At 37.9% G+C, this 21,082-nt stretch overlaps 1 protein-coding gene across 10 annotated transcripts in view; it reads left to right on the top strand.

The window, feature by feature from the left end:
- LOC309506326 (uncharacterized protein) overlaps positions 1-21,082 on the top strand; it is a 231,390-nt gene that overhangs the window by 126,132 nt on the left and 84,176 nt on the right. For 3 of the 10 annotated variants that reach the window (XM_082180168.1, XM_082180169.1, XM_082180159.1), the window contains exon 3: positions 2,834-3,976. The exons of 2 other annotated variants lie outside the window; for them this stretch is intronic. In XM_082180168.1, the coding sequence (XP_082036294.1) occupies positions 2,834-3,927 (1,094 nt within the window). In that variant the 3' untranslated portion in view covers positions 3,928-3,976. Of the gene's footprint in view, positions 1-951; positions 2,577-2,833; positions 3,977-10,843; positions 11,140-13,273; positions 13,521-13,776; positions 16,373-21,082 lie in introns of those variants that run through there. 5 more of the 10 variants (XM_082180170.1, XM_082180163.1, XM_082180164.1 and 2 more) reach the window with 5 other exon arrangements.

Raw genomic sequence — 21,082 nt, 5'->3', positions numbered from 1 at the left:
TCACGGTCCTTGATTTAATATAACTCATAAAGGGTGTTTTGAACCACTCTTAGTCTGACCCGTCGGCTATTTATATTGATTTATGAATAGTGAACAGCACGAGTAAGATAGGATGCACAATATATCGAGAGACATGGAGTGGGTCAGACATGATTTTGACCACTTCATTAAGTTTTGTTTTGTAGAAAACCTTTCTTTTAAGTGAATTTCGTTTTGTATAAATTGTATCTTAATTTTAATACATTTTTCATCAACCAATTGCCTGGATTTAATAAATAAGAAGCAATATAACAGACAATATAATCATGGAGGCGCCCGCGCGGTCACTTGCATTGCACGTTAACTGAAGCGCATCTCATCCTAACTTAACGAAACTCAGTGTATGCCTCACACAGACATGAGAAATACATCAAATACACAAAGCTTAAAATGTCTTTAAATGAAATAATTCAAAACGAAAAGAAAAAGGCTACTCTCTGAATATGTAATCCATGTGCATTTCTCTCTATAGGCGCGTTCACTACGAATATGGCGATCGTCAGCTTCATCTTTGCAGCCGACACTGTCAGAAAACACTCATTTATTAATAAAACAATGCACGCGTCACCGGATTTACAAATGCACATCTTGCTTGTCGCACACGCACATATTATGTTGAAATAACAAGATATTATGTTGAAATAACATTATTATTAATAATACATCTAATTTAATAAAATTAAACTTTGTGATCATTCAAATAATTGAATATTGAATATTGAATATTGAATATTTTATATATATATATATATATATATATATATATATATATATATATATATAGATATAGCCTATACCCTGTATATATGCGCAGCTCCCCTGTCAATGATCTAGCACCCCCTCAGCCCATGTGTAAAAAATTCTCTGGCGCCGCCCCTGATCCACGGATTGAAGCGCGCGTCCAAGTGAAGACAGTGTGGCGTGTGCGCGAGCCACACGAGAAAACACTTTATCCGCGCCACTGATCGCAGCGACAATGAGCACTTTGATCACTTGATTTAAAAAACACATTTCAGCGCTAGATCATCTCTTATTTAAAAAACAAACGAAATGAATGCTCTGCCAGTTAACTGAAGATGTTTTATTTATTTGTAGAATTGGTACATTCGTGCCGTGAGATGTTTTAAAAAGTGGTGGGGACAATATCGACCCTGGCAAAAAAGTGGTGGGGACATGTCCCACCCGCAAATTACGCCTATGATAATAAGAGAGACATGTAGAAAACAATACTGTAACTGTAACTGTAATTGAGTGAAGGTGAATATATTGTTGAATCGATATATTATATTTATAATTATTGAACATTATTAATTATTATAATAGTGGATTTGGTCCATAACAGAGCGGAGATGTGATTTACTGAATGTGTCCCCTTTAAGAAATATGACACCGCGCGCATTGAGCATGCGCAGAAGATAGAAGCGCGAGAGCCTTTTTGTTTTCTTTCTTCTTCTTTTTGTTGTCTCTTTTGACGCTTAAATGAATGCAACAGTCGAACACGTGAAAAGAGAGAAGCGCGAAAAACAAAAGACGAGCGTGAAACTTTCGCCATTTGAAGCTGAAAGTGACGCTGTTAACGATCGTGAATGAAGGACAAATGTGGAATATTTTCTCTGGGTGTCGTATATTTCCAGACTGCAGGTCAGAGATGTTATATTTATCATGTTAGAATTTATATTTGTGTTGCCTTTAAATGTACATTGTTCTTAGTGTAACGTACAGATAAAATCATCAGTTTTGATCAGCCACTATTCAGTCTGTACTCTGTATATGTGTATGATTTCTGTTATCTTTGTTAAATTCCTGTTTAATCCATATATGATTCGAATAATTTAACCTGTGACTTGTTTCATCCTTATAAAATCTGGAGTCACATAAAAATGAACAACCTTCATATAGAGCCGTTTAAAATGCTACTAATATATAACCATATCAAAATGCTTTATATTTTTTAAATCAAGCACACATGGTCATTTAATTTATGAACTGTAATTATTACAGTATTTCAGTATAAACTCAGTAAACTCGAATTTGGCAGATCTGGTGTCCCTCACAACAATTCACCAAATAAGAAAGCTTTAGTTCAACTGTTAATTACAATATATGATAAGTTAAATTAATTTATGAGCAATATGTAATACATTTAAATGATCAAACTACTGTTGTTTTATATGCTACTAATATAACCATCAAAATGCTCTATATTTGAACCAAATCAAAGACACCATATGTGTTTACTGTTAAATTAATCCAGTATGAATTCAGTAACTTACCTTTGATTTTTCCAGATCTGGTCCTGTGGGCGTCAGTATCACACAGTGATCACAGTTCACACCTGCAGTGAAGCCCCTCACACAACAATTCACCAATAAATACTGGGAATATTCCCATCATCCTACAAGAGAAGGAAAAACTCCAGGAGTAGCAGCTGAAATCTGTGTGACTGTTAAAGATGGAGTTTATTAAAGAGGAGATTGAAGACATGAGGGATCCCAAACCATCCAGAATAAAACATGAAGATACTGAGGAACAAATAGGTTGGTGTCCATTCTTGATTCTTCATTGTTGACTGCTTTCGTAGCTCTGAAATATGAATGACAAATGATAGAGAAATGCATCTAAATGATCATAACCCAGTTTTAATCGCATTAACAAGTGAATGACAGAACCTAACTTTGCACATTAAAGAGACTTTATACAGATAGGTGTCTTGTTTTCTACTTGCTAAGTGTTTTTTAATTCTCACATTTAACCTCATTGAACTGATTCTAACTGATTAATATGTTTATTTTAGACCAGATGGAAGTGACGGAGCAAAGAAAGAAACTAAATGACTTGAAGAAACACTGTGACTTACAAACTCAAGGAACAAAAGCCAATAAGCTGCACTCCTGCTCTCAGTGTGGAAAGAGTTTCCAGAATAAAGGAGACCTTGAAAAACACAGGAGAATTCACACTGAAGAGAAACCGTATACATGCACTCAGTGTGGAAAGAGTTTTTCTCAAGCATCAACTCTCAGTGTTCATCTGCTCCATCACTCTGGAGAAAAAACATTCAACTGTGATCAGTGTGGGAAAGGTTTTAATGGGTCATCAAATCTAAAACAACACCTGATAGTTCATTCAGATGAGAAGCCTCATGTGTGTTCTCTCTGTGGAAAGAGTTTTTCAAGGCTGAACAGTTTTAAACAGCACCAGAAAACACATGATGAAGTGAAAGATCATGTGTGTTGTGACTGTGGGAAGAGCTTTACTAGAGATGACTATCTGAAACTGCACCAAAGAATTCATACTGGAGAAAAACCTTACAAGTGCTCAGTTTGTGACAAGAGCTTTGCTCGGTCTGGACACCTGAAAGTACATGAGCGAGTTCATACTGGAGAGAAGCCGTACCACTGCCCTCAGTGTGAGAGGAGTTTCAAAGATGCAAAAAATTTAAAAGATCATCTGCATGTTCATTCTGGGGAAAAGCTATTTAACTGTGATCAGTGTGGAGCAAAGTTCATTTTGTCAAAACATCTGAAAAGTCACTTGAACGTTCATTCAGATGAGAAGCCTTATGTGTGTTCTCTCTGTGGAAAGAGTTTTTCATGGCTGAACAGTTTTAAACAGCACCAGAAAACACATAATGGAGTAAAAGATCATGTGTGTTGTGACTGTGGGAAGAGCTTTACAAGAGCTGTTGGTCTGACACGACACCAAAGAATTCATACTGGAGAAAAACCTTACAAGTGCTCATATTGTGACAAGAGTTTCACTTTGTCTGGAACCCTGAAAGTTCACGAGCGAATTCATACTGGAGAGAAGCCGTACTACTGTACTCAGTGTGAGAAGACTTTTAAACATTTGTCAAGCCTTCACACACATATGAAAAAATGTTTTATGTGAGCAACATTCGTTTTCATGTAAAATACATTAAAGTCGGCATTAAATCAAATTTGACAAATCTTCTTTTTATATGTAATATTGTAGTGTTTATTATAAATGATTTATCTGTGCACTTCATTATTTTTTTAAAATTCATGTACCCTTATAATCTTTAATCAGATACATTACCCTTCCCTCCCCCCTCGAAACGACCTCTCTTCTCTTTCGGTCACGTGCCATGGCGAAAGGGTGCGGCTATCGGTGTCTGTCTCGTTTTGAGTCAAGTCATCAGTCAAGTTCACCCTCGAGAGCATCTCGACTTGTCCGAATGGTAGGCTGTCTATCTTATCTAAATCTAGTTATTTACTTATCGGACACGTCGAGATGCTCTCGAGGGTGAACTTGACTGATAACTTGACTCATCTTGGTTCGCGGGAGGCTCATATAAATATTCCTGCCTGCAAATTTTATGTTTATATTTAATTATGTTTTTTGTTGTTGTTGTATGTCGTAACTGTCTATTTAAACTCAGCTGCCTATCTTGGCCAGGGCACTGCTGTAAAAGAGCTTTTAATCTCAGTGAGTTTTCTTTCCTGGTTAAATTAAGGTTTAGATTTTGTTGTTTTCATGAAACTGTTGGCTGACAATAAATCACGTTTAACATTGAGGTCTAATCTAATTCACCAAGATCCACTCACTTTAAAGTCTCTGGCGTCGCCACTGTATATCTGCATGTATTCAAAAGAAGATCCTATAATTAGGCTGCAATTGTATAATAAGAGAGACATGTAGAAAAACAATACTGTAGCTGTAATTGAGTGAAGGTGAATATTATTGTTGAATCGATATATTATATTTATAATTATTGAGCATTATTAATTATTATAATAGTGGATTTGGTCCATAACAGCGGAGATGTGATTTACAGAATGCGGCCCCTTTAAAAAACATGACACCGCGCGCACTGAGCATGCGCAGAAGAGAGAAGCGCGAGAGCCTTTTTGTTTTCTCTCTTCTCTCTTTTTGTTTTTGTTTTGACGCTAAAATGAATGTAACAGTCGAACACGTGAAAAGAGAGAAGCGCGAGAAACAAAAGACGAGCGTGAAACTTTCACCATTTGAAGCTGAAAGTGACGCTGTTAACGATCGTGAATGAAGGACAAATGTGGAATATTTTCTCTGGATGTCGTATATTTCCAGTCTGCAGGTCAAAGATGTTATATTTATCATGTTAGAATTTATATTTGTGTTGCCTAAATGTACATTGTTCTTAGTGTAACGTACAGATAATTAAATCATTAGTTCTGATCAGCCACTATTCAGTCTGTACTCATATGTGTATGATTTCTGTTGTTAAATTCCTGTTTAATTAATATATTAATTGAAGAATTTAACCTGTGACTTGTTTCATCCTTATAAAATCTGGAGTCACATACAAATGAACAATCTTCATATAGAGCCGTTTTAAATGCTACAAATTTTTATAACCATATCAAAATGCTCTATATTTCTTAAATCAAGCACACATGGTCATTTAATTTAAGAACTGTAATTATTACAGTATTTCAGTACAAACTCAGTAAACTGGAATTTGGCAGATCTGGTGTCCCTTACAACAATTCACCAAATAAGAAAGCTTTAGTTCAACTGTTAATGACAATATATGATAAATTAAATTAAATTATGAGCAATATGTAATGCATTTAAATGAGCATAATCTTGTATAGTAGGCTACTTGTTATCCACATTTTGATGGTCAAGTGTTAGATTATTTCCTTTTGTGCATCATTCTCAGTCCCTTAATTGATGGTTGATTTCTGTCGTCTTATGTTATATTTCTGATTAGTTTAGATATTAATTGAATAATAGAACCCATTTCAATCTTATTATATTCTAGGTTACATAATAATAATCAACCTACTGTTGTTTTATATGCTACTAATATGTAACCATCAAAATGCTCTATATTTGAACCAAATCAAAGACACCATACGTGTTTACTGTTAAAGTAATCCAGTATAAGTTCAGTAACTTATCTTTGATTTTTCCAGATCTGGTCCTGTGGGCGTCAGTATCACACAGTGATCACAGTTCACACCTGCAGTGAAGCCCCTCACACAACAATTCACCAATAAAGCAGTAGCAGGAGTAGCAGCTGAAATCTGTGTGACTGTTAAAGATGGAGTTTATTAAAGAGGAGATTGAAGACATGAGTGATCCAGAACCATCCAGAATAAAACATGAAGATACTGAGGAACAAATAGGTTGGTGTCCATTCTTGATTCTTCATAGTTGACTGCTTTCGTAGCTCTTAAATATGGATGACAAATGATAGAGAAATGCATCTAAATGATCATAACCCAGTTTTAATTGCATTAACAAGTGAATGACAGAACCGAACTTTGCACATTAAAGATACTTTATACAGACAGGTGTCTTGTTTTCTACTTGCTAAGTGTTTTTAATTCTCACATTTAACCTCATTGAATTGATTCTAACTGATTAATATGTTTATTTTAGACCAGATGGAAGTGACGGAGCAAAGAAAGAAACTAAATGACGTAAAGAAACACTGTGACTTACAAACTCAAGGAACAAAAGCCAATAAGCTGCACTCCTGCTTTCAGTGTGGAAAGAGTTTTTCACGGCTGAACAGTTTTAAACAACACCAGAAAACACATGATGAAGTGAAAGATCATGTGTGTTGTGACTGTGGGAAGAGCTTTACTAGAGATGACTATCTGAAACAGCACCAAAGAATTCATACTGGAGAAAGACCTTACAAGTGCTCAGTTTGTGACAAGAGCTTTACTCGGTCTGGACACCTGAAAGAACACGAGCGAGTTCATACTGGAGAGAAGCCGTACCACTGTACTCAGTGTGAGAAGATTTTCAGAGATTCAAACAGTTTAAAAGATCATCTGCGCGTTCACGCTGGGGAAAAGCCATTTAACTGTGATAAGTGTGGAACAAAGTTTATTTTGTCAAAATATCTGAAAAGTCACATGATCGTTCATTCAGATGAGAGGCCTTATGTGTGTTCTCTCTGTGGAAAGAGTTTTTCACGGCTGAACACTTTTAAAGTGCATCAGAAAACACATAATGGAGTGAAAGATCATGTGTGTTGTGACTGTGGGAAGAGCTTTACTACAGCTGGCCATCTGAAACAGCACCAAAGAACTCATACTGGAGAAAAACCTTACAAGTGCTCATATTGTGACAAGAGATTTGCTCGGTGTGGACACCTGAAAGTTCACGAGCGAATTCACACTGGAGAAATGCCGTATTACTGTACTCAGTGTGAGAAGACTTTTAAACATTTATCAAGCCTTCACGCACATGTGAAAAAATGTTTTAAGTGAGCAACATTCGTTTTCATGTCAAATACATTAAAGTAAATTGAGATAAAATATGGAGTTTTTCATAAAAACACTATATCATCTAGATTCATTTGGTTAATTTAGTGAAAAGCTTGGTTACCTAGAAAGACTTAAAGGGTTAGTTCACCCAGAAGAAAAAATCTGTCATTAATTATTCACCCTCATTGTAGTTCCAAACCTGTAAGACTTTCGTTCATCTTCAAAACACAAATGAAGATCAGTTTGATTAAATCTGAGAGCCTAATTTCAATCTGTTCATCATATAAAGCTACTGTGTCTCTTCAGAAAATGTTTGACTGAACCGCTGGATTCATATGGATTATTTTTACAATCTCTTTATGAACTTTTTTGAAGTAGCAAAGTTGTTATTGCATAGCTGTTAATGGAGGGACAGAAAGCTCTCAGATTTCATTCAAGACCGATAATAAAAGATGTGGGGCAGTGGTGATACGTATCTGTATAAGTAAGGAATAATTGACGACCGGCCTTTGAATTATTAGAAAATAATGCACACTTGAGCTGGTAATGTTTCACCTTGGATGTGCACGGTTATACTACGGTTACCAGACCTCAAGACATTTTGTCAGGTTGTTTTCAGTTAAAGGGATAGTTCACCCAAAAATGAAAATTACCTCATGATTTACTCACCCTCAAGTCATCCTAGGTGTATATGACATTCTTCTTTCAGACGAATACAATCTGAATTATATAAAAAGATGTCCTGGCTCTTCCAAGCTTTATAATGGCAGTGAATGGCTGTTTCTGTTTTGAAGTCCATAAAAGTCCATCTATCCATGATAAAAGTGCTTCATGCATCTCCGGGGGTTAATAAAGGCCTTCTGAAGCGCAGCGATGCGTTTATGTAAGAAAAATATCTATATTTAAGACTTTATAAAGTAAAATAACTAGCTTCCGGCTAAAGGAACATACGGATTCCACTTAAATGTAATGCGCAACTTATGCGAGTAATGCGACGTACTGCTGATATTTTCGCTACGCCATGACGCACTACGCTACTTCTGACGTTATAAGTTGCGCATACTGCGTATGGCCGTTTGGCCTGAAGCTAGAATTTTACTTAGTAACATGTTAATTATTAATATTTTTCTAACACAAACTCATCGCTTTGCTTCAGAAGGCCTTTATTTACCCCCCGGAGCAGTGTGGATCACTTATTAAACTTATTATTATGGATAGATGCACTTTTATGGATTTCAAAACATAAACATCCATTGCCATTATAATTCTGATTGTATTCGTCTATAAGAAGAATGTCATATAAACCTAGGATGACTTGAGGGTGAGTAAATCATGGGATAATTTTCATTTTTGGGTGAACTATTCCTTTAAGGGTGCTTTCACACGGGCAGTTTACTCTGGCTCGGACCACAGCAAACGAGCCCAGTGTGAAAGATGCAAAAACTGTAACTTCTCTGTCTTTTACGGCCCTGACGAGAACGTCGGTCTCCTCGGCTGGGAACCGCTCCTGGCGCGCGTCTGGCAAATCCGCCGTTATAATAGCAATCCGCCATGGAACAAGCGCGCCTGCTCTTAAAGGGAATGTGAGATGTCGCTCTGATTGGTTTATTTCACGTTACGCCCAAACCACACCTATGAATAATGAAGCTACTTCAGACCAACCCATTTTAGATTTGCGTCGGGTGCAAGAGTCATTTATCCCGCCGGTATAATAGCAACAGCGCCCGAGACCCGCCCACAAAGTTACTTGAGTTTCGCGCTTGATACTTGCGTTTCAGATAATTAAAATAGGGCCCTAAATCTTTTTCAATTGGTAGACTCACCCACTAGGCCTAACTCGAAATCTCTGGAAAAATCTACTTTAATAGATCTTGTCATTACAAATGTCCCATATAAATACTCTTCAGTTTCTGTATTTGCAAATGATATCAGTGACCACTGTGTTGTGGCAGTAGTTAGAAATATGAAGTTACTCAGCAAAATCCCAAAATTATTACTAGTCGTTTCATGAAATATTTTAATGAACAAGCAGTCTTATACGATCTTGCTCAAATTGATTGGGACAAAATACCGGATGTTGATAAGCACTCACCCATGAGAAAATATAGAGTTAAATGACGTGATAATCCGTGGTTTTCGACCGCCTTATGTGTTCTCATTCAAGAGCGGGATGCCGCATGGGCTAAGGTATATATATATAAATATATATATATATATAATATATCAGCATATATATAAATTGTCTGGTTTTTAATATTGATAATACAAGGTTTAATTTTTATGCAGATGATACTGTTCAGCTTCCTCTAAGCAGCAATCTGTGGCTTTTTTACAATCTGCTTTCAATATAATCCAAAATAGGTTTTGGGCCTTGAAGCTGGTCTTAAATGCTAAAAAAAAACTAAATGTATGTTATTTTCAAACTCTAAAATTTCCAGTGAAATTTCAATCTTTTTTTTTGACTTCTCAGGGGAGTCTGATTACATCAGTATCAGAGTACAAATACCTTGGTATTATTATCGATAACACATATTGAATATTTGAGGCAAAAACTCAAGAAAAAATTAGGATTTAATTTTAGAAACAAGTCATGCTTTTTATTTAATGCGAGGAAGAAACTAGTGTCTGCTACGTTTTTAACAGTTTTTGACTATGGGGATGTAGTGTATCAGCATCTCTGGATGCTTTGTACCGTTGCTCTGAGATTCATAACAGATTGTAGATTTTAAACACACCATTGTGATCTATACATAATGGTTGGTTGGCCTTCGTCGAATATTAGAAGTAAAATGCACTGGTATTTGTTGATTTATAAAGCTATAATGGGTTATCTGCCCTCTTATCTTTGCTGTTTTATTAAACAGAAACTGCCTGGCAATTACTCATTACGCTCTGAATCAATTACAATCTTTTGCCAGAACCGAGCTTGGTAAAACCTCTTGCCGCAATATGCCGCAGCCTCGGAATGGAATCTTCTCCAGACTGAGATGAAGTTAAAAAATGTGGTGTCTTGTAGTCAATTTACATTTTTATTAAACAATCTTCAGACTACATTAATGGTGTGTATATATGTTTAACCAGTTGAATGTTTTATGGTTATATTTAAGTTTTATTTATTTTTATTTATTTTTTGTATGTCGTAACTTTGATGTATAACTGTCTATTTAATCTCAGCTGCCTATCTTGGCCAGGGCACTGCTGTAAAAGAGCTTTTAATCTCAGTGAGTTTTCTTTCCTGGTTAAATTAAGGTTTAGATTTTGTTGTTTTCATGAAACTGTTGGCTGACAATAAATCACGTTTAACGTTGAGGTCTAATCTAATTCACCAAGATCCACTCACTTTAAAGTCTCTGGCGTCGCCACTGCTGTATATCTGCATGTATTCAAAAGAAGACCCTATAATTAGGCTGAAATTGTATAATAAGAGAGACATGTAGAAAAACAATACTGTAGCTGTAATTGAGTGAAGGTGAATATATTGTTGAATCGATATATTACATTTATAATTATTGAGCATTATAATAGTGGATTTGGTCCATAACAGCGGAGATGTGATTTACAGAATGCGGCCCCTTTAAGAAACATGACAGCGCGCGCACTGAGCATGCGCAGAAGAGAGAAGCGCGAGAGTCTTTTTGTTTTCTCTTCTTCTTTTTGTTTTCTCTTCTTCTTTTTGTTTTCTCTTCTTCTTTTTGTTGTCTTTTAACGCTAAAATGAATGCAACAGTCGAACACGTGAAAAGAGAGAAGCGCGAGAAACAAAAGACGAGCTGAAACTTTCACCAGAACAAGCTGAAAGTGACGCTGTTAACGATCGTGAATGAAGGACAAATGTGGAATATTTTCTCTGGATGTCGTATATTTCCAGTCTGCAGGTCAGAGATGTTATATTTATCATGTTAGAATTTATATTTGTGTTGCCTAAATGTACATTGTTCTTAGTGTCACGTACAGATAATTAAATCATTAGTTTTGATCAGCCACTATTCAGTCTGTTCTCTGTATATGTGTATGATTTCTGTAATCTTTGATAAATTCCTGTTTAATTCATATTTTAATTGAAGAATTTAACCTGTGACTTGTTTCATCCTTATAAAATCTGGAGTCACAAAAAAATGAACAACCTTCATATAGAGCCGTTTTAAATGCTACTAATTTATAACCATATCAAAATGCTCTATATTTCTTAAATCAAGCACACATGGTCATTTAAATTAAGAACTGTAATTATTACAGTATTTCAGTATAAACTCAGTAAACTGGAATTTGCCAGATCTGGTGTCCCTCACAACAATTCACCAAATAAGAAAGCTTAGTTCAACTGTTAATGGCAATATATGATAAATTAAATTAAATTATGAGCAATAAATGATGTAATACATTTAAAAGATCATAATTTTGTATAGTACTTGTTATCCACATTTTAATGGTAAAGTGTTAGATTATTTCCTTTTGTGCCATCATTCTCAGTCCCTTAAAGGGATACTTCAGGATTTAGCATTAAGCTTTGTATTAGTAGAAAACCTGTAGTATTTTCGAATTACCGTGCTTCCCTCCCTCATATCCCCCTGAGACGAGAGATTTCTTTATTTTTTGTCTGAAAATTTTTTTGGGCCAGAGGCTAAAGACTACAGCCAGTAGGAGGAGCTCGTTCCGCATGTTTTCAACCCGCCCATAGAGGGTGGGATCTCACTCCCAGAAGGCACAAATAGTGTCAGCCATCTTTTTTTTGGAAGGTAAGCTAGCAGGCTCTTGTTCTGTGGAGAAAGCTGAGTAGTAGGAGAAAGCTGAGTAGTAGGGGTTACCATACTCTTTTTCCCGGACATGTCCGGCCGTCGAGATCGTCCAAAATGTCCGGGATTCGGCTTTTGCTTTCTGCAGTCGCCATTCATTGTTTACATGCACACCTTTTGTTTCAATCTAACTGAATTCATTCCGATCGGTGAATCTGAATGTAGTGTTTACATGAACGCTAAACAAGTGATCGGTTGATGTGCGTTTTAACATTGCTAAGAAAATTCCTGCTCCTCCGTGAGAGATACGAGACCGTTGCGTCTCAGTAATCACGCCACCGGCCTCGCGCCGTTCTCCCGCGCCCCTCAGCCTCGTCCTGCTCGCCACAGTAAACATGATGAATGGCGACTGTAGAACGCAAAAGCCGAATCCTGGACATTTTGGGCGATCTCGAAATCGTCACGGAGACTCACTAGTAGCCTAGCCTTGTTGTTTTAAACTGCGCTCTCTTACATTTACATTTACATTTACATTTACATTTACATTTATTCATTTAGCTGACGCTTTTATACAAAGCGACTTACAATTGCTATATATGTCAGAGGTCGCACGCCTCTGGAGCAACTAGGGGTTAAGTGTCTTGCTCAGGGACACATTGGTGTCTCACAGTGGATTCGAACCCGGGTCTCTCACACCAAAGGCATGTGTCTTATCCATTGCGCTACCACCACCCATACTCTTACCGGTAGGCGTGGCTTGGGAGTGGCCTCTTAGGGCAGCGAAGCAAGTGCATTCTGGGAGTTGTTGTCTTTCATCCACATAAGCCAAAAATAAATTTTCTGGCTTTTCTCAGTCTAGAAATAATTTCACATTTCTCCTACATAAATGACCCATTTTAAATACACATTCACCTTTCCAGAGGTTAAGTATCCCTTTAAGGGATTCAATTAATATCTAAACTAATCAGAAATCTAACATAAGATGACAGAAATCTAACATAGATTCTAGATTCATAGATCTAACATAGACATTTCTGTCGTCTTATGTTATATTTCTGATTAGTTTAGATATTAATTGAATAATATAACCTGTGCCCCGTTTCATCCTTATTATATCCTGGGTAACTTAAAAATAATCAACCTACTGTTGTTTTATATACTACTAATATGTAACCACTAAAATGCTCTATATTTGAACTACATTAAAGACACCATATGTGTTTTGCTGTTAAAGTAATCCAGTATGAATTCAGTAACTCATCTTTGATTTTTCCAGATCTGGTCCTGTGGGCGTCAGGATCACACAGTGATCACAGTTCACACCTGCAGTGAAGCCCCTCACACAACAATTCACCAATAAATACTGGGAATATTCCCATCATCCTAAGAGAAGGACAAACTCCAGGAGTAGCAGCTGAAATCTGTGTGACTGTTAAAGATGGAGTTTATTAAAGAGGAGATTGAAGACATGAGTGATCCAGAACCATCCAGAATAAAACATGAAGATACTGAGGAACAAATAGGTTGGTGTCCATTCTTGATTCTTCATTGTTGACTGCTTTAGTTGCTCTGAAATATTGATGACAAATGATAGAGAAATGCATCTAAATGATCATAACCCAGTTTTAATCGCATTAACAAGTGAATGACAGAACCGACCTTTACACATTAAAGAGACTTTATACAGACAGGTGTCTTGTTTTCTACTTGCTAAGTGTTTTTAATTCTCACATTTAACCTCATTGAACTGATTCTAACTGATAAATATATTTATTTTAGACCAGATGGAAGTGACGGAGCGAAGAAAGAAACTAAATGACGTGAAGAAACACTGTGACTTTGTCAAAAAGCTGCACTCCTACTCTCAGTGTGGAAAGAGTTTCCAAAAGAAAGGAAACCTTAGGACACACATGAGAAGTCATACATGCACTCAGTGTGGAAAGAGTTTCCAAAAGAAAGGAAACCTTAAGACACACATAAGTATTCACACTGGAGAGAAACCGTATACATGCCCTCAGTGTGGAAAGAGTTTTTCTCGAGCATCAACTCTCAGTGATCATCGGCGCATTCACTCTGTAGAAAAACCATTCAACTGTGATCAATGTGGTAAAGGTTTTAATTCATCATCAAATCTAAAACAACACCTGAAAGTTCATACAGGAGAGAGGCCTTATGTGTGTTCTCTCTGTGGAAAGAGTTTTCGACAGCTGAATCAATGCAAACAGCATCAGAAAACACACACTGAAGTGAGAGATCATGTGTGTTGTGACTGTGGGAAGAGCTTTATTGCAGCTGAATATCTGAAACGGCACCAAAGAACTCATACTGGAGAAAGACCTTACAATTGCTCATATTGTGACAAGAGATTCACTCATTCTGGATATCTGAAAGTTCACGAGCGAATACATACTGGAGAGAAGCCGTATGACTGTACTCAGTGTGAGAAGAGTTTCAAAGATACAAGAAGTTTAAAAGATCATCTACACGTTCACTCTGGGAGAAAGCCATTTAACTGTGAACAGTGTGGAGCAAAGTTCCTTTTGTCAAAACATCTGAAATGTCACATGATAGTTCATTCAGGTGAGAGGCCTTATTTGTGTTCTCTCTGTGGAAAGAGTTTTTCAAGACTGGGCAATTTAAAAAAGCACCAGAAAACACATGATGGAGTAAAAGATAATGTGTGTTGTGACTGTGGGATGAGCTTTACTAGAGCTGACCATCTGAAACGGCACCAAAGAACTCATACTGGAGAAAAACCTTACAAGTGCTCATATTGTGACAAGAGTTTCACTCAGTCTGGAAACCTGAAATCACACGAGCGACTTCATACTGGAGAAAAGCCGTAATACTGTACTCGGTGTGAGAAGAGTTTTAAACGTTTATCAAGCCTTCTCACTCACGTGATTTTTTTTTTTAAAGTGATCAACATTTGTTTTCATGTCAAATACATTAAAGTAAACTTAGATAAAATATGGAGTTTTTCATAAAAGCACTATATCATCAGATTAATTTAGTTAATTTGGTGAAAAGCTTGGTTAACTAGAAAGACTTAATGGGTTAGTTCAGCCAAAAATTCTGTCATTAATTAATCGCCCTAATGTCATCCCAAACCTGTAAGACTTTAGTTTATCTTCAAAACACAAATAAAATTTTTTTTTTAAATAAAATCTGAGAGCCTAATTTCAATCTGTTTTTCATATAAGGCGACCATGTCTTTTAAAGGGGAACATGGCAACTCTAGACATTTCTTCGCTGATTTTCACTTTTGTTGTCGTGTGTTTTCTCAACGAGCTCTCCCTAGAGCTGTGGGCCGTATATTTCACAACACTGTAGTAAAAAAATCTCACCTGCGGCCCCTCTTCCCCCTTTCTACCGCTGCTCATGTGCATTTGTTATTATGGGAGCCGGCCAACTTTTTCATGTGGAGCTATGTCTACCGAGGTTGGTAATACATCATACACAGTATCATATGGCGTGTGTGTTTGTTGAATTGCCGTAAAGCAGTTTGTGTTTCTCGCTCGTTCTCGCTTCTGCACGAGACTTCCTATTTCCAACTTACCGGGACGTTAGTCCCCATTAGAGGATGGATACCCGACCCAAGCCCGACGGGCCGGGTTCGGACAGATATTAAGAAATTATGTTTGGGTTCGGGCCGGGTTCGGTCACATCAGCGCGATAAGGCATTGAACATTTTAAATTTAAAACAGCTTATAATGTAGGTAGCCAATGTGCCTGATGCTTTCACTTGATGCAAACGTTCTTTTTTGAGATTAAAATACATGTAAAATATTACCATAACATCTGTCTTCCTGTGTGCGGAAATTTGTTTATGTAGCCGTGACAACGAAACACGTGCATGCGCGCCTGTAAGTGCGCTTGTTGCTCCGTGCGCGCTGAATCTGATGCACTCATCCTGTTGACATTTCCGAATGCCTTCCTACAGTTGCTTAATAAAAACGGGCTTTCCACACAAACAAACGTACATGTGTCATTAGTATGAGAAAAAAAATGGGATTTTAACTGTCTCGGGTCGGGCTCGGACATAAATATCTTTATGCCTGTCGGGCTCGGGTCGGGTTCGGTTACTGCTCTGTCGGACGCGGGTCGGGCTCGGACAGAAAAATTCGTCCCAATCCGCACTCTAGTCCCCATGTTGCAAGGTTGATTTTCCGCAGGGGAACGCTGGGGGGTGTGTGGAAAGTCAACATTCTCACCAGAACAGGTTATTTAACCATCCAAATGATTTCTAAACAAATTTATTAAGTTGAAATAGTTGCCAAGTTCCCCTTTAAGAAAATGTTTGACTAAACCGCTGGTGTTCCAGTGTGAAGGCTGCATCCTCCGAAGGCCGTATTTGAAGGCCGATTGGCTGTATTTGAAGGCCGATTGAATCACAGCGGCGCGATGAAGGCTAACCTGATTCAAAAGCGACGCCAAATGCACATAGACAGTAAAAGAAAATGCACCCTTCGTTTCCTTGTGAAAGAAAGGATGCATAAATGGATCCTTAGCGGCCTATCCTACCCCATAAGTCATTGCGCGCCGGTGACGACAGCATTTTTATTTAAAGAAATTAAGGCAGAGAGTTCGGTGGTGGACGGCAAATTCACATTTAAATTTAAGTATTATGTTTTCATTTACTCAAATAGCTAGCAAAACCACAGTTAAAAGCCACACGTTTTTCTTTCTTATAAACTTCAACTTAACTCCTTCGTCACCATGGCGTGGCTTTATTTGTCAGGTGGTTTGAGGCAAAACTTGTGCTAATATTAGTTTAAAAATTGTTTCAGGGAGCAAGGAGCAGACAGCTCCTTAGATATTTTTTTAGCTATATATCTAATTAACCAGTTTCAAAGATGCTGCATCCAAGACAACTTGGTTAGCCAGTGCTGACTGGGATGGACATTTGCCAAATGGGGTCCAAATTGGGTGTAATTTATTTGGGCCATATTTGCTATGCCATGTGTGGGCCACTTTAGGCTCACATTCAGATTACACATAGCCGTGAGCGCCACATCTTTGCCTAAAAAGGCCTGTGTGTGATTTAAAATGTTTGAGCCATATTTACCATGCTACATTTTGTCCATAAGAAGGCCTGCAGTGCCACATCAAGTGCCATCATTTCCTACCTTATGCTATCTGGTCTATTCAGATTATTCACATTGTTCACAGGCAGCCAATGAAGACCATTGGCCGGAATTATTCAAATTTATTACATTAAGTAACAGAAAGTGAGACTGGAATTGCTGACGACTCGTTACGGCAGTTCAAAATCGATTCTTTATTTTAGGAGGCAATATCTTTATTTGTTGTGAGCGTAAATCTTTAAAACTTAACAACAGCTAAATAACACACTGCCTGAAAGGTAATATTCGAAAAAGCATAATAGGGGTGCTTTAAGAACAAGCCTGATTCAATGGGGATGATAAAGGGTGCTAAGCAAGCAAGTGCATCCTCAATTGAGCAATGGAGCCAATCACAGACATAGTTGTTGATCTCTTGAACGAAATGGCCAATCAGAGGTGTTTAAGTTAATCAGAATTAGCTCACCGCTCACAACGCCTGAGTTTTTAATTCAGTGCTGAGTTATGCAGCAGGCTCACGAAACCTCACATTTACAAAGTATAGACATGATGTAAGTAAGATTTATTATGCATTGTTGGCAGCTTCATTGATTAACGGAAATTTGTGAGATTGCGATGAACTGACAAAGCGACAGCGTTTTAGTGATTATAAAGCGAGTGGTCTTGCCTCACTTTCGAGGCTACATCCTGTATAATCCCTTGAATAACACTATTGTTTTTCATGCTGTTAAGATCAGAGGCAGACTGGGGCTAAAAAAGAGCCTTCACACCCGGTCTGCAACACTCAACACCATAAATCCACCAGTACATTATGCACAAAGCAATTATTAACTAACATAAAACTATAACACAATACAGAAATATAAATGTTTGAATTAAAATGCTTATCATTAACATTAATGAATGACTGGCATAAGTATTTACATTATAATCTGTCTTTCCTGTTGTACATGGCAAATAGTAAATAACTTTTATGAAATTTTACACAGCTCTTTTACATAGAGGGACAGTTTAATATCACTAAAGTTCAGTACATCAGTCCATATAACACAATGCTCTTTCATGTCCTAGAAGACTTGGAATGTAGTGCAGAATGTGGACTGTTTTTATGGTGCCATTCTTGAGGTTATAGTATTTGTCCTTTCAGGAGCTTGACATCTTTCATTTTATGGAATAGAGCATCGATTTTTATTCCTGTGATCAAAGCTGAATTTTCAGCATCGTTACTTCAGTCTTCAGTGTCACATTATCATACAGAAATCATTCTAATATGCTGATTAGATGCTCAAGAAACATTTCTGATTATTATCAATGTTGAAAGCGGTTGTTCTGCTTCATATTTTTAGCGAATTTCACAATCAAACACTGTATTACTTGTGTACACTGTTACTCACCGTCCCCCTTTGAGTCTGCTTGTTCAGAAGACCAGACCAAACAACAACAACAAACAACAACCATGAGTGACATTTTATTCGACCCAGCTACTCTGCTTCTTTCCCTGACACAAGATGGCCGCCTGATTGAAGACTATGTGGATGAGTTCCTAGAGCTCTCCCACTTGGTGCCATGGAATGATGACACCATGAAGATGGTCTTCTGGAGTGGATTGGACAACCATATGTTTCGTCAGGTATCAGTGAGTGTTACAACATGAAGTCTGGCACGATATATAGATAATGAGCTTTGGCTAAGTGGTTCATTCCTTACTGTTAGCGAGGTTGAAGATGCCAGTTCCACTTAGTTGCTGTCACCCCAGTCCACTCCAGCCCTTGTGGCACTGGCGGCTTTTTCCATCGAGCCATCACACACCACAGAACTCTTCCCAAGTCCATCACTCTTCAAGAAAGTCCCAGAATCCAATCCAATTCATGAGTCCGTTCCAGTGAGAGAAATTCCCAGAGTCCGTTCCAGAGAGAGAAGTTCCTGAGCTTAGCCCAGAGAGTGCAGCAAACGACCATAATGGCTTTTGCATTTATGTGTGTCTACGCTCCAGCCCATAAGCCCGTTCCAGTTCACAACGCCATAGCTCCTCCCAAGAAAAGTTTAGACGAAAATTTTAGATAGTGACAATTTGGGAAGCGATCCAGTCAGAACTGATGTCCTGAGTTTGTGGTAGATGCGCACATTTGTACTGTAAAGTGCTGATCTGCCCAGCGGGACACAGTTGGCATGCGCTTGCATGTCTCATAAAACGTAAAAAAAATGCAAACGTCTGGGAGAATGAGTAGAGCAGACATATAGATCTGAATAAGAGTGGCGATGCAAAAAAGAGCTCTATTTGGTACGGTTTTCTGTGCGCACACACCCGACCCGAAGCGTGCAACCATGCACATAGACACCTGTACAGCGCGAGTACTGAATTGAGCTCTCTTTCGTGTCTGAATGGACAAATACATTTACATTTATGTATTTGGCAGACGCTTTTGTTCAAAGCGACTTACATTGCATTATCCTATACATTTATACATAGGTATGTGCAATCCCCTGGGATCGAACCCACAACCTTGCGTTGTTAACGCAATGCTCTTACCACTGAGCTACAGGAAAGCTTTTTTACTATTGGATTTATTGGATCTGCCCTGAGATCCAATAGATCCAATAGTAAAATACACTAGCCTGGCTCCGCCTACGTACTTCTGCTCAATTTTAATTTTCATTCAGTACTCCGTCTGGGTTTGCGGTATATTCTTGGGTTTTCTCTGGCCAATTTTTTGCCGGTCCAATCAGCGAACAGAGGGAGTGGCTGAGAACGATGACGTTATGGTGCGCTAGTTTGAGTTGTAGACATACGCCACGACCAAACGTTAGCATTTGGTTATGGCAGATCCAGAGTGGCTCAGGGCAGATCCAATAGTTTTGAACTTCAACAGAGTACCCGCCTTCAAGGAAGTTAATGCTTGTCAATGGAAGGTGGCCAGACTCTCTGTACAAATGAAATGTATGAGAGTCTGGTAGGACCAGGCTACAAATACACACAACATTATGTCTAAATGTCTGTTTTGTAGAGTATTCACGTAAACTATGTCAGTTATGTCTTAATCAGTTGTGAGTGTATCGGATGTGCATCAGTGCAATTGGATCCGCATGTCACTGGACATGATCCGATGTCTTAAAGTGACAGTGGGTAATAAACCTAATGTGTCCTGTGTCCTTAATATTGATCAAGCAACAAAAGAAAAAGAGAAAAGCATTCACTGCTTGTTAATAGGTTTAATGGATTACTTCTATTTAATTCATACAAATAAATATGTTTACTTGAAAGAATAAAGAATGGTGTATGCAAGTAGTTCAGTCCCTCCAGAAAAACGCGATTATGCGATCGCATGATTCCATGCATAATCAGCCAAAGTCCGCATATTTATGCGGGGGGCGCATTTTTTTAAATACGCCGCACTTTTGCCGCATAAATTGCAGATTTCCGCGTGCAAAATATGCGGGCTTGCATGATTTCATAATCCCCGCATTTTCGTTGCAAAAAGTCAGCAGAAAGTTGACAAATGTTGGGTTTACTTCACACAAGCGCAGCCATTTCCCCTGTTGCCATGGGAACGTTATGAAGTGACGTAATTACGCGACATCATTGAAAAGCTGCAAACCCCGCGATAGGCCTATTTCACAAAAATCCGGTCGTATCTTACACCGCAGGCCGTGCTTTGCATGTTTTCATGGAACAACTGGGGAGAAGTTAAATCACGTCAGACACAGAAGGCAAAAAGACGTGTCTGTGGTGTGAAGGAGTAAGTTAAGCAGATGTTGAAAATGGAGTGTTGATGCTGGTTCGGGAGTGATGCCCTGACAAAACATGTTTATTGCACTTGATTGTTATCTGATTTGCACGTCATGCACTTTTATTTATTATTATCAAATGTTGGCAAATTAAAATTGTTTGTAGAAGTTGTTTTCTGTAACTTTCTTAAAAATGAGTGAACATGGAGCAGTTTTTCCGTGAGCGGGACTGGAAAACCCGGAGTGGATCATGAGCGGAGTGATAAAAGAACGCT

This window comes from Leuciscus leuciscus (assembly GCF_965113295.1).
Source record: "Leuciscus leuciscus genome assembly, chromosome: 9".
In the NCBI taxonomy this organism is placed as follows: domain Eukaryota; kingdom Metazoa; phylum Chordata; class Actinopteri; order Cypriniformes; family Leuciscidae; genus Leuciscus; species Leuciscus leuciscus.
This window is presented reverse-complemented; position numbering and strand designations above follow the sequence as displayed.